At 44.2% G+C, this 13,701-nt stretch overlaps 1 protein-coding gene across 1 annotated transcript in view; it reads left to right on the top strand.

Annotated features, from left to right (window-relative positions):
• The first annotated feature begins 1,215 nt into the window (after positions 1 to 1,215).
• EDAR (ectodysplasin A receptor) overlaps positions 1,216 to 13,701 on the top strand; it is a 29,433-nt gene continuing 16,947 nt past the window's right edge. Inside the window, exons 1-4 of the mRNA XM_054163065.1 lie at positions 1,216 to 1,280; positions 1,959 to 2,081; positions 3,191 to 3,372; positions 10,808 to 10,893. Of these exons, the coding sequence (XP_054019040.1) occupies positions 1,230 to 1,280; positions 1,959 to 2,081; positions 3,191 to 3,372; positions 10,808 to 10,893 (442 nt within the window). The 5' untranslated portion in view covers positions 1,216 to 1,229. The remainder of the gene's footprint in view (positions 1,281 to 1,958; positions 2,082 to 3,190; positions 3,373 to 10,807; positions 10,894 to 13,701) is intronic.

Raw genomic sequence — 13,701 nt, 5'->3', positions numbered from 1 at the left:
AGAAATTAATACATTCATAGTTCAGGTTGTCCACCCACCCAGTTACCTGTCTCAGCTAGCCCTGTTGCTAGAAGGAACGTATAAAGCAAGTTCGCAGCTTGATGCTGCAGTGATAATAATCTTTGCTTAATCTACTTAGAGTTTAAAAATGTAAATGTTAGCAGCTATCTCAAATATTAGAGCACTGCTCTCATGTAGGTTGTGTGCTTGAACGTGGCACAAAGCATTGATTGTACTCGGAGACTAAAAGATTTGTCTGAGACCTGGAAAATTTGAAGAGTAGTTTACATCTGCTGGGACCAAAGTGTTGCAATTGCGTCTTAAATATTTGCAATTTGAAGCTGTAAATTCCCTAGGGTATATTATGGACTGTAACAATACATTGTATCATGTTAACAAAACAATTTGTGCCTACTTTTCCTGTTTCTTTTCTCCTCTTAGAAAGAAATTCAGTATATGGATATGTAACAGGAGCTCTTATTCAAAATTATTCATTTGAATGAAATAAATTAGCACATGTTTATATCAGAGGTTGCAGCTTTTCTTTTCCCCTGTCATTGTAATAGCTTTTCAAACATAGTAGTTGGCTTCTTCCTTGGGTTTAACCTCTTAAATCTGCACTTTGCTTATCAAGAGCAGCCAATGGTTCCTACAGAAGGCAGCTCGGAGTTTTTGCTATGGATCTGCAGGAGTCAGCAAGGAAGGTGCAGCCCTGGCATGATGACTGCCCACAGTGCTTGCCAGTGGTTTGCTCCCTTGGCTCTGCTTTTGCCTGCACCATCCAGATCATTCCTAGACAAAGCTAATCCAGTGGGATCAAGCACTAAGTAATGTGGACACAAGCCAGGCTACTGACACCCCAGCCCTCTCCCATTTAGCAACTGAAGCACATCCCTTGATTCTTCCATGGGAGGATTTCTCAGCAATCCAAGTGATGGGGCTTAAATCTGGTTTCTCATGTGTTTATAAACATTGCAAGGCTGGGTTACCTCATGCCATCAGTCTTCTCCAAGGAGAGAGGTGTGCAGTGAGGATGTGTGGGGGGGGGGTGTGTGAGTGCACGTGCGCATCTCACTCTCTCTTTGTTCAGGCCTCTGGGCATCACTCCCATGTAACCTTTGTCCTGCTTATGCACCCCTCTGTTCTTATTTTGGCAACATGCACAAATATTTACTCATATTCATAGACAATCACCCATTCTGTCTTTTCAGGTAAAACATCAAGAAAGCATGGCTCACCTGGGTGAACGTAAATGGACTCACATGTTCCCTTTTCTGGTGGTAGGTATTTACGTGCCTACAGGTCTTTCCAGCCTGCAAAGATAACTGCATTCTGCTTGGATCTTTGCAAATGGCTGTGATTTATCATGACATAGCTACGAGTGACTTAGGAACTGAACACTGATGAAGTGATTGGTTTCTAATCAATAAAACACCTGGGCTCATGCTGCTTAAACTGAGGTTCCCAGGAAGGAGGAGAATGACACAGGATGGAGCAGAGTCAGAAAGTGCTGGAAAAGCTAATTAGCTTGGATGTCACATGAAGCACAGTATGATCATAGTTGAGGCCTGAGGCAGCACATTGTCTTGGGTTGTTATAATTGTCCCTCACAGTCACATTTATGAGGATTTATTAGAGCTGGGAGAAGTGAAGGTGCAAACTCAGGCATTTGCTGGTCAGGAGGAAACAAGAATTAATAGGTCAGGAATCACAGCCTTCAGTATTTCAAGAAGTAGCTGTGCCAACAAGCACAAACATCAATGCTCTGAAAAAGTCTTAGAAGGACCAGGTTGCCTACGTAGTGTCACCACTTCTCTTTCTGAGTGTTAGGAGTGTTTACAATGTTTTGCAATGTTTCCCCCACTGCTTTCTGAGCCACAACATCTGGGCAAGGGGAGGGAATGAAGCATGGTGGATAAAAGCAGTGGAAGTGACTCTGGAATGCTCTCTGGTGACAGGTCTCCCTGGTGTACTCTGTCAGTGCTGAATACTCCAACTGTGGCGAGAATGAATACTACAACCAGACCACAGGCATGTGCCATGACTGCCCCAAGTGCGAGCCAGGCGAAGAGCCTTACATGGTAATTTCAGCTTCTTCTGCTGGTAGGGGGACACACATCAAGCATCAAATGCAAAAACCAAGTGTTTACATGACTGTAATGTATAGGTTGTAGAGAAAATGGGGAAGGACAGAGATGCTTAAGCAGGAGTGCTCACACCTGCAGAGGTGTTGTGGGAGCAAGGCGGAGGCTCCACACGTGCATAGTGGTACAACACAACCCAGGAGCAACCTGTTGAAAATGGTATTGTAACAGTTGTAAGGTAAAAGTTTCACCCATAGGCTCTGCCAGTGCATTCCCAACTCAATAGTTATATTAAATCTGATGCTACCATTCCAGCATGGTGTCATAAATTGGTTACCATAAATTGGTTAGTCTGGCACGCTCGCTGGCCCCCTGCACTGAGGGTTTAATTTCGCTCTCCCACTAAGGTATTTTGGCACTAGAGGAACTTGGATGCTTCTGCAACATTTCAAATTATGGTTCCTAAGTAAGTATTTGATTTACAACGGATAATTGTTGCTTATTAAAAAAAAATAAATTACTGAAATCCTGTTTGGTTTTAATGGGATAAACATCCTATTGCAGGAATTTCACACAGTTGGTAGTCCCGAACAAGTTTGTTTGAATAATAACCAGTTTGGTTTAGTTTTATTTAATCTAAACATAATGTTCAGCTGGGACATGTGAGTTCAGAGGTTACAAAATTTCATCCTGCCTTTTGTAATGGTCCTTCTGGCCTCTCTAAGCACGAAAGCCAGATCACTGATATCCCTGCCATTGCTCTGTTTCCCCTGTAACCTTCTTCTCTACTCTTCAATTTTCCATTCACTTTCTGTCTGAGCAGTAGTTGAAATTCACTTCTATGGTTTGCTGGAATATGGTATAAATAGCTGTGGGGAATCACTTTCAAGGAGCACAATGCTCTCCAGGACACAGTATGCTACATCCTTATATCCCTCTATAGCCTTTTTATGAGACAGTCCTTTTTGAGGGGCCAAATGACAGACTTCTTTCCCTTGGTATGACTTTGTGCCACACAACCAACAGCCCAAGATAAAAACAGTCCCTTTTGCTAGAAGCCAGTGTGCAGCACAAGCCTTCTTTTCACTGACTTTGTGTTGTTGCAGACTTGTGGATACGGCACCAAAGATGAGGACTATGGCTGCATTCCTTGTCCTTCAGAGAAATTTTCCAGAGGAGGTTACCAGATATGCAGGCGGCACAAAGACTGCGAGGGTTTTTTCCGAGCCACAGTCATGACACCTGGAGATCAGGAGAATGATGCAGAGTGTGGCCCTTGTCTCCCAGGGTAAAGATTTAACCATAGACATTTGTTCTACCCAAGGCACTGCAAAATACCATTTTTTAATGTCAAAATCTCTGACAGCCTTTCTTCATGTTCTAGCTGACTGTAGATACAATACTGTTGGGTTATGCTTTTAATTTCTGCTAAAAGAATACATTTAAGTGTTTCAAAAGCACCATTGACTTTAGTAGCTCAGATTATGTCATTAATCTTACTGATATTACACTGGAGAAACAACTGTTTGGAACAACTAGAAAAACTGAAACCTCTCCTCTTGCTAGAAGTGGAAAGGGAACTGATCATGTACCCAAGCACAGGGGTGCAGTGTCATTTTAGATGGTCTCAGAAATTCAAATTGGCCTCCAGCTGCAGCTTCAGAGAGCCACCTTTAAAGTCCTACATCCTACTAACAAGGTCCATGAAGATGCCATCGATACCCTGTAGAGTAGATGTTGGCACTATAGGGTATTTAGGAACTGGCTGCTTCGTCAGTAGTTGTGGTCTTGAGATAACATAGCTATTAGGTGTGATTTACCAACACATTTTAGTCTCTCAGGCTCCTTTCTAGTCAACAGAAACAGGACTAAAGAGCTGCTAATGTGGTGTGCATGCTGTTGTTCAGACTTAAAACAAGTTCCAGGGGTGGCTGAAGGGGCTTAAAATGAATGCCAAGAAGTCTGTTTTTTATGGTGTCTTACATTCAGTATAATTCCAATAGCAATGATGACAAAGCAATTGTTGCATAGAGTGTGTTGGCAATATCTTCTTGACTGTATTACCTTAGAAAGTCTGCAAACCCAAGCACACAGTTGCTTTCTCAACCTTTTTATTTTATTTTTTAAGGTGAGTAAACACTCTGAAACACAACCTCACCTTACATACCTTTTCAGTTTCAGCCAGTATGCCTCTTTGGTTTAGAGAGTAAGTCCTACTGGCATTTGGCTTTTCTGTGGTTTGCAGACACTGTACAACCTACAGTACAAAAGAGGCTCTGCTAAAGAGGCCCTGCAAGCTTCCAGGTTTATTATGTCAGCGAGTCTGTGTGAAATGTTCACAGTTTACAAATAAAAAGAAGGACTTGTCTAGATGCCAGCTGAACAGACTGATGATGTGATTTGAACTGAGTTCCCTCTTGACTTCCCCTCCTTTATCATAAAGAGCAAGAAAGTTAAATAGTGGCAACAGTTGCTCTTTTGCAATTTTTGTCAGGACTAATGAGGTCACACAGGTGGGAACAGAGTGCTAGCTGAAAATAATAAGCTTGCACAGCTGGTGCTTGGGGAGCAATCTCAAAACAGCGTGTTTGCACAGGTGTAACCTGGAGCAGAAACTGGCCTGCCTGAGTCTGGCAGTGTGCCACTCTGTGTGTGACTCTCGGGCCCTGAGATACTTTGACAAAGCCAACAGCTAAGGAGAAACACCTTCTTACTCTGAACTTGAAGAGGTGAAATTCTCAAGATAAATTAAATATGTGCTAAAACAAGCTGTGAAGCTGCCTTGAGTCCTTATGCAGCTTAAAGAGACCCCAGAGATTGCTCCTGTGTGGTAGTGGGGAAAATACAAAGGCCTTGCATCAGAGCAGAGAGCTGGTGAGCTGCAGCAACTGACCAGCCACCTTCCTCATTGTACCTAGTGACACAGGGACAGCCAGGCACCTAGGTAAGTGCCAGCTGGCTGAATGATCCCTTGCCTGGGCAGTAAACCTCAAAGAGGCCGTGAGTCAATGAAAGGGAAAAATCAAAATGTCCATTTTAAGAAATATGCTTCCCTAGTGTAATGCAAACTGTCCCAAGGTAACAGTCCACATGCTGCCAACTATATATAGGGGCATCTCATCCATCTGTAATTTTTCACCAGCTCAGTAAGGAAGCCTGAGGAAAAGATGAACACATGACACATTCTGATCAAAGATTTTTAGACAAACCATAGAATACATAGAATAAACCAGGTTGGAAGAGACCTTCAAGATCATCGCGTCCAACCCATCAACCAATCCAACACCCCCCAAACATCTAACCCACGGCACCAAGCACCCCATCAAGTCTCCTCCTGAAAACCTCCAGTGATGGCGACTCTACCACCTCCCCAGGCAGCCCATTCCAATGGGCAATCACTCTCTCTGTATAGAGCTTTTTCCTAACATCCAACCTAAACCTCCCCTGGCACAGCCTGAGACTGTGTTCTCTTGTTCTGGTACTGGCTGCCTGGGAGAAGAGACCAACATCCGCCTGTCTACAACCTCCCTTCAGGTAGTTGTAGAGAGTAATAAGGTCACCCCTGAGTCTCCTCTTCTCCAGGCTAAGCAACCCCAGCTCCCTCAGCCTCTCCTCGTAGGGCTTGTGTTCCAAACCCCTTACCAACTTCGTTGCTCTTCTCTGGACTCGTTCCAGCAAGTCAACCTCCTTCCTAAACTGAGGGGCCCAGAACTGGACACAGGACTCAAGGTGTGGCCTAACCAGTGCAGTGTACAGGGGCAGAATGACCTCCCTGCTCCTGCTGGCCACACTGTTCCTGATGCAGACCAGGATACCATTGGCCCTCTTGGCTGCCTGGGCACACTGCAGGCTCATGTTCAGCCTACCATCAACCAGCACCCCCAGGTCCCTCTCCACCTGGCTGCTCTCCAGCCACTCTGACCCCAGCCTGTAGCTATGCATGGGGTTGTTGTGGCCAATGTGCAGAACCCGGCACTTGGATGTGTTCAATCTCATGCCGTTGGACTCTGCCCATCTGTCCAGCCTGTCAAGGTCCCTCTGCAGAGCCTCTCCACCCTCCAGCAGATCAACTCCTGCCCCCAGCTTGGTGTTGTCAGCAAATATACTGATGATGGACTCAATGCCCTCATCCAGATCATCAATAAAGATGTTAAAGAGCATGGGGCCCAGCACTGATCCCTGGGGCACACCACTGGTGACTGGCTGCCAGCTGGATGTGGCACCATTCACCACCACTCTCTGGGCTCGGCCCTCCAGCCAGTTCCTAACCCATCGCAGTGTGCTCCCATCCAAGCCATGGGCTGACAGCCTGGGGAACGGTGTCAAATGCCTTGCTGAGGTCCAGGTAGACTACATCCACAGGCCTCCCCACATCCACCAGGTGGGTCACCTGATCATAGAAGGAGATCAGGTTGGTCAGGCAGGACCTGCCCTTCCTAAATCCATGCTGGCTGGGCCTGATCCCTTGGCCATCCTGTAAGTGCTCTGTGGTTGCGCTCAAGATGACCTGTTCCATAATCTTTCCTGGCACTGAGGTCAGGCTGACAGGTCTGTAATTCCCTGGCTCATCCAACCGGCCCTTCTTGTGGATGGGCACCACATTGGCCAGCTTCCAGTCTTCTGAGACCTCTCCAGTGAGCCAGGACTGCTGAAAAATGATGGTGAGTGGCTTGGCCAGCTCATCTGCCAGCTTTCTCAGTACCCTAGGGTGGAGCCCATCTGGTCCCATGGACTTGTGGGGATCCAAGTGGCTGAGGAGAGCTCCAATCTCCTGCTCATGGAACATAGGGAAACTATGCAGCTCCCTGGCTCCTTCTGCCAGCTCTGCAGGCCAGCTGTCTGGAAGACATTCTGTCCTGCTATTAAAAATTGAGGCAAAGAAGGTGTTAAGTACCTCTGCCTTTTCCTCATCCTGTGATACAACATTTCCCTCCATGTCAACCAAGGAGTGGAGGTTGTCCCTACCTTTCCTCTTGCTATTAATATATTTATAGAAGGACTTTTTGTTGCCCTTCACAGCAGAGGCCAGTCTAAGCTCCAAATGTGCTTTTGCCTCCCTAATTTTCTTCCTGCATGATTTGGCTACATCCTTAAACTTTTCATGGGTTGCCTCACCTTTCTTCCAAAGATGATACACCCTCTTTTTTTCCCTTAGTTCTTTTTTTCCCTTAGTTCTAAACATCACTCAACTGGCAGCCTTTTCCCCATGGTTACAAATGCCTTCCTCTATTGTTTACTTTAAAATAGCTGCTAGATAGTTATACATTTTTCCTTCCCCCCCTCCCCCCCCCCCCCCCCCCACTATTACTGATAATCAGTTTTAGGAAAGAAGGAAAACTTTGGTATAAGAGCATGGGTTATCACAGAATCACAGAATGTTAGGGGTTGGAAGGGTCCTTGAAAGATCATCCAGTCCAATCCCCCCTGTCAGAGCAGGATCACCGATCACACAGGAACTCATCCAGCCAGGTCTTGAATATTTCCAGAGAGGGAGGCTCCACAGTCTCCCTAGGCAGCCTGTTGCAGTGTTCCATCACCCTCACCGTGATAAATTTTTTCCTCAGGTTTTCATGGAACTTCCTATGCCTCAATTTCCACCCCTTGCCCCTTGTCCTGTCATTGAGCATCGCTGAGAAGAGCCTGGCTCCATCCTCTTGGCACTCACTCTTTACATATTTATAAACATTAATGAGGTCACTCCTCAGGCTCCTCTTCTCCCAGCTAAAGAGCCCCAGCTCCCTCAGCCTCTCCTCATAAGGAAGATGTTCCACTCCCTTAATCATTTTGTGGCTCTGTGCTGGAGTCTTTCCAGCAGTTCTTGAACTGAGGAGCCCAGAACTAGACAAAATATTCCAGATGAGGCCTCATGAGGGCAGAGTAGAGGGGGAGGTGGAAGTTCTCCTAGAACCTCTCTTGATCTACTAACCACACCCCTTCTAAGACACCCCAGAATGACATTGACCTTCTTGGCCACAAGAACACATTGCTGGCTCATGGTCAACATTCCATCCCCAGGTCCTTTTCCCCTTCACTGCTCTCCAGCAGCTCAGTCCCCAACCCATGCTGGTACGTGGGGTGGTTGTTTCCCAGCAAGCATCTACACTTGCCCTTGCTGAATTTCATTAAATTTCTCACTGCCTAACTCTCCAGCCTGTCCAAGTCTTGCTGAATGGCAGCACAACCTTCTGTTGTATCAGCCACTCCACCCAGTTTTGTGTCATCAGCAAACCTGCTGACAGTGCGCTTCGTGCCCTCATCCAGGCTGTAGATGAATATATTGAACAGCAGTGTTTGCAGTACTGACCCCTGAGGAACTCAGTAGACACAGACCTCCAACTGGACTCCATCCCATTGACCACAACTCTCCAACTTCTTCCCTTTAACCGGTTCTCAATCCACCTCACTGCCTGATCATCCAGACCACACTGCCTCAGCTTAGCTGCAAGGATGCAGTGGGTGACAGTGTCAAATGCCTTACTGAAATCAAGATAAACCACATCCACTGCTCTATCATCATCTATCCACCTGGTTATGTCCTCATAAAAGGCTATCAGGTTGGTCAAACACAACTTCCACTATCCACTGCTTCTTTGTGTTCGGGTTCCCTTCCACATAAAATAGGAATAATACTATCTGTCATGCACACAAGAGGGACTCAAGGCTGTGAGTAGAAACATTTAAAAGCTTGGCTCCAAAGCTCAAAACCAAAGTTCAGCTGCCAGCGAACTTGGGAGGTACCTAGAACTACCCTCCTTGACACTGCAGGTTTCATCTGCTGCTCCTGTCCAGAAGATCTTCCATCACGGTAAATAGAACAGGTTAAGAAGGATGGAATTGCAAAGAAATAATTTTATTTTTAAATGTAAGCAGAGATGCCTCCACTGCAGACACTTCTCCTTTTCATGTGTTTGTTCATGGTTAGAGCAAATGTGAATTCAGTGCTCTCCTCTGAGGTGTTTTAAGGAAGGAGTGGCATTTTGACTGGTTTTCTGTCTAGTCTTTACTCTTGAATTTGGCTTGTAACACTTAAAAATCTGAGGCTGCAGGTGTTAAAGGAAAGACAAAGAATGAGTCTCATAGTGGAAAAGTAACACTGTGAAAATTCATTGTTTCATTACTGGGCCATGATCAGGTATTTCCAGCATTGCCTTTAATATTTGATGCATTGCAGAGTAGCCATAAATACAGATCTGTTGCCAGTGCTTCGTATGAGTAAATCATTCGTGCTTTCAGCTGCAGAGCTTCTGAGTCATGTGGATGAACTCAGTTGCTTGCCATCAACATCATCTTCAGTTTTCTTTACATGTCCTCCACCAGTCTGCAATGTGGCAAAACCCAACAAATATTTCACCAGCTTGATTGAATTAATTGTCGGAAGAGTTGTTTGTCATTCCAAAACCACTGCAGCTTTTAGACTGTGCATTGTAGCTGTCTTGTCTTTTCTTTATAGGTTATATATGTATCTTTGGACTGCCACTCTTTTGCTTTTTTTGGGTTTGGGTGGGTTTTTTTGGCAGTCATACTAACTGTTTCACAATCTAATGTGAGTATAACACCTGTAAGAGAGGAAGGATGTAGTTTTGCCCCTGAGAGAAGGGTAGACTGGCAGAGTGGGAACAAGAGACATTTGAAGGGATGGGTGCCAGCAATTCTTTTAAAACCAGTAAGAAAGAAAGGAGGAACCATGTTCAGTTTACCTGCTTTCTGAGGTACCACCAGCCCCTGTTCCCACCTTTCATCTCTGCACACTCATTTTCTGGACCTCTATCCATTATTTGTAGGCAATTTGTCATTCATTAATGACCAGCTGATTTTGATGGACAGTTTTAGCCGGTAATTTGTGACAGTGCACACATTTTCCAGAAAAAAAAGCCTAGTATCATGCATAGGCAGGTACCTAAGAGCAGAAAACAGATTTGCCTTTGTGTAAAGTGTTTATTATGTTAAATACAGATTATGAATTTCTTAATTTCTTCATTAACATCTATAGTGATTCACAAGTGATTTGTAAAGACATATCCATAACATTGACTGTGTTATGATTTTGATGCAATTTACTCAATAGGTTGCCTGTGGATCCAGTTCTTGCATAACCAATTACCTCATGTCAACACTAACTTTATTAGCAGCCCAGAACTTCCAATAAGGAAAAACTTTCCTGTGTGCTGTAATTCCATTATCAGGGACTAAGTATACAACAAGAAAGCACTGAAAGAAGAAAAGCTGTGAAACCTAATCTGGCTTTCCCTGGAAGAGTGCTGCTTTTCTATTCTGATTTGGCTTGGTTTGGTTTTAACTTTGAGGAGATTGTTCTTGTTTGTGAAAAAAATTAGCCAACCGTATCCAACTGGTAGGCTTGCTTGAAAGATTACTGCTTCAAAAAATAGCATTTCCTTATTCTGAATAAAACCTGTTTCAGGGCATGCTGTAAACTGCAGCTTGAACTCAGCAAGCAGAATAATGTTGTTTTAGGCAATGATACTACTGCTTGTCATGTAGGCTTGATGGTTGATTAACTGCATTTTAGGAGGAGAGGAAGAAGAGAAACACTGCTTCCATTCACAGTTAAAAGAGGGGGGGGGAAGAACAATCTTTGCATCAAATTTCTTATAAGAGAGCTTTTCTAAATGATTTTATCTCGGTATAATTGGTTGCTGCTGAACCATACTCAGTCATAGCATATTAATTCACACTGTTTTGCCTCATCTTGCCCTTCATTTCAGTTACTACATGCTGGAAAACAGACCTCGCAATATATACGGGATGGTGTGTTACTCGTGCCTGTTGGCGCCTCCTAACACCAAAGAATGTAAGTGCTCTGGGGTTTCTGTGCTTTTCATCTGGCTTTGACTTGCCGTCATCTGGAAGCGCAATACAGAGTTTTTCAGGGGTGATTATTACATTCAAAAAATAACTCCATCTTTGGCAAAGCAATTTCTGCTTCCAACTAGCCTTGCCAACAGGACTGAAAACTGACCATCTGGGGAGAGATCGTTGATTTTAGAACCTGCTGGTGTTCAACCGTGCTCTGGTTTTCGACAGCTAAGAGGCAATTGTATGATTCTATGATATGCTATACAGGACTTATTATGGTTACTTAACCAGTAGTTAGAGGAAGACATAAATCTGTGTTTAAAAACTCATCTTCAGTTCAGCTATGAAACGTGGGACACTTTGTAGATCCTAGTGAAAGTGTGTGACAGCTTTTCACATCCTTTGGTTTCAAACTGATACAAGGGCTGATGTTTGCACGTTATTGTCAGTACTGATAAGAGAGGTAATTCTGTAGATTTCATTGACAAAAGGAGCTGCTAAGGGTGGGGGAAGTATGTGTGTGTGACACTCTAGCAGTACCTATTTGTTTGCATTTGTGTGCAATGGATAGGTACCTCTTCCTGTTGTGGAGAGAAGGGACAGCCAGGCACTATAATGCAAAGGCAACACCCTAGAATGCAAAGGCAACACCCTAGAAGTAAGGGGGAGGAAAGGGGAGGAAAGGAAAGGGGAGGAAAGGAAAGGGGAGGAAAGGAAAGGAAAGGAAAGGAAAGGAAAGGAAAGGAAAGGAAAGGAAAGGAAAGGAAAGGAAAGGAAAGGAAAGGAAAGGAAAGGAAAGGAAAGGAAAGGAAAGGAAAGGAAAGGAAAGGAAAGGAAAGGAAAGGAAAGGAAAGGAAAGGAAAGGAAAGGAAAGGAAAGGAAAGGAAAGGAAAGGAAAGGAAAGGAAAGGAAAGGAAAGGAAAGGAAAGGAAAGGAAAGGAAAGGAAAGGAAAGGAAAGGAAAGGAAAGGAAAGGAAAGGAAAGGAAAGGAAAGGGGAGGAAAGGGGAGGAAAGGGGAGGAAAGGGAAGGGGAGGAAAGGAAAGGGAAGGGGAGGAAAGGAAAGGAAAGGGGAGGAAAGGAAAGGGGAGGAAAGGAAAGGGGAGGAAAGGAAAGGGAAGGAAAGGAAAGGGGAGGAAAGGAAAGGAAAGGGGAGGAAAGGGAAGGAAAGGGAAGGAAAGGAAAGGGAAGGAAAGGAAAGGGGAGGAAAGGAAAGGAAAGGGGAGGAAAGGGGAGGAAAGGGGAGGAAAGGGGAGGGAAGGGAAGGGAAGGGAAGGGAAGGGAAGGGAAGGGAAGGGAAGGGAAGGGAAGGGAAGGGAAGGGAAGGGAAGGGAAGGGAAGGGAAGGGAAGGGAAGGGAAGGGAAGGGAAGGGAAGGGAAGGGAAGGGAAGGGAAGGGAAGGGAAGGGAAGGGAAGGGAAGATTAATTTACAAACCTTCTCTGGAGCAGATCAGGTGAAAAATCTCTGAAAAACCCAAAACAAAACAAAACAATCAATCAAGCAAAAGCCAACACAAAACCAAGCCACAACAACCACAACAACAAAACAACACCCAAAAAAAAGAAGAAAAAAGAAAAGAAAATAATCAGTCCCACAGAGAAACCTAATGTATTTAAAACTGAAATTCTGCTTCTCTTCTATTATTTTGAACGTCTGTATCATGATAAATAATTGCTATTTTTTGCCTGCTTGATCTGAAAGCAGAGGTTGACATGAAAGTAATGAGATTTTTTGTGTATATAAAGAGTAATTAGTTCAGATGCTGCTGAACTCTGCATCATTTGTGCTCTGTGAGGATGTCATGAACACCTACCACCTTTCCAAAAGTTATAGGGCTCAGTTAAGCCAGGGGAAAATTATCACCTCACAGAGCTCCTGGTGAGGAATAACAACCTGGGAGGAAGCATATTCTTGAACTGTCTGAATGCAAAGTGGTGAATCAGCTGTACAGTCCCTTGCCCTGCTTAAATGCAGAAGCCCACGTGGTCCTGCAGTGTTCCTGAGAAAGCAGGAGTGGGAAAGGGCAGAGTGAGTGTGATTTCAGTGAGATAGTTCTGTGTTAGGAAATAAGGTAAATGTAAGGTGTTGGTAGAGGTAGAGAGGTAAGTGAAAACATAAGGGTAGTAGTCTCAGTGGGAGTTATGGATTTATGGAAGGAGGATGCAGACAAGCTTTCTCCTGCATGTGAGTGCAGGCTAGCTGCCTGGCTGGTGAGAACACAACTATGCCTGCTGCTAGCCCACAGCCAGAAATTAATCCCTTCCTCAGCTCTGATGGTCTGCCTCAAACACATGCTGAAATGGGGTTTAAATATTAACAAACATGTTGTAGTTTACTGATTTGGCAAGGACCTACCAGCAGATCTTAGAGCTATTATTCAATTCAAAACCCAAGTATTGTCTTTTATAGGCAGACACGAAATACAACGTACTCAGTTCTGTAAGTAAGGAAAGTACAAATTCCACAACTGATTAACCACATTCAATTTTTTGCTTGACAGACAGAAGAATAAATATATATTATGTTTGAGAGGAATTTAGGCGGGTGCATAAACCAACAAATTGACTGGGTACTAACACAGGAGAAAGCATTAGTCCTAGAAAGAGTAAAAATTACCATTTTAATCAAATCTGTGAAATCAGCCATATGATTGCAGGTGTTCAAAAAGTGGGAAAGCTTCTTAAAATCAAAATACCTCTAATCACTAAGTTCAGGCAATTTGGTTTATGATGTCTAAACCTCTAGACCCTATTTGGAATGGCAGTTCCCTAATTCAAAGTAACCATTTGTACTCCAGATAGAAA

The sequence above is a fragment of the Dryobates pubescens genome, chromosome 7 (assembly GCF_014839835.1).
Source record: "Dryobates pubescens isolate bDryPub1 chromosome 7, bDryPub1.pri, whole genome shotgun sequence".
Classification (NCBI taxonomy): domain Eukaryota; kingdom Metazoa; phylum Chordata; class Aves; order Piciformes; family Picidae; genus Dryobates; species Dryobates pubescens.
Note: the sequence above shows the minus strand (reverse complement) of the source record. Positions and strands in the feature narration are given on the sequence as shown.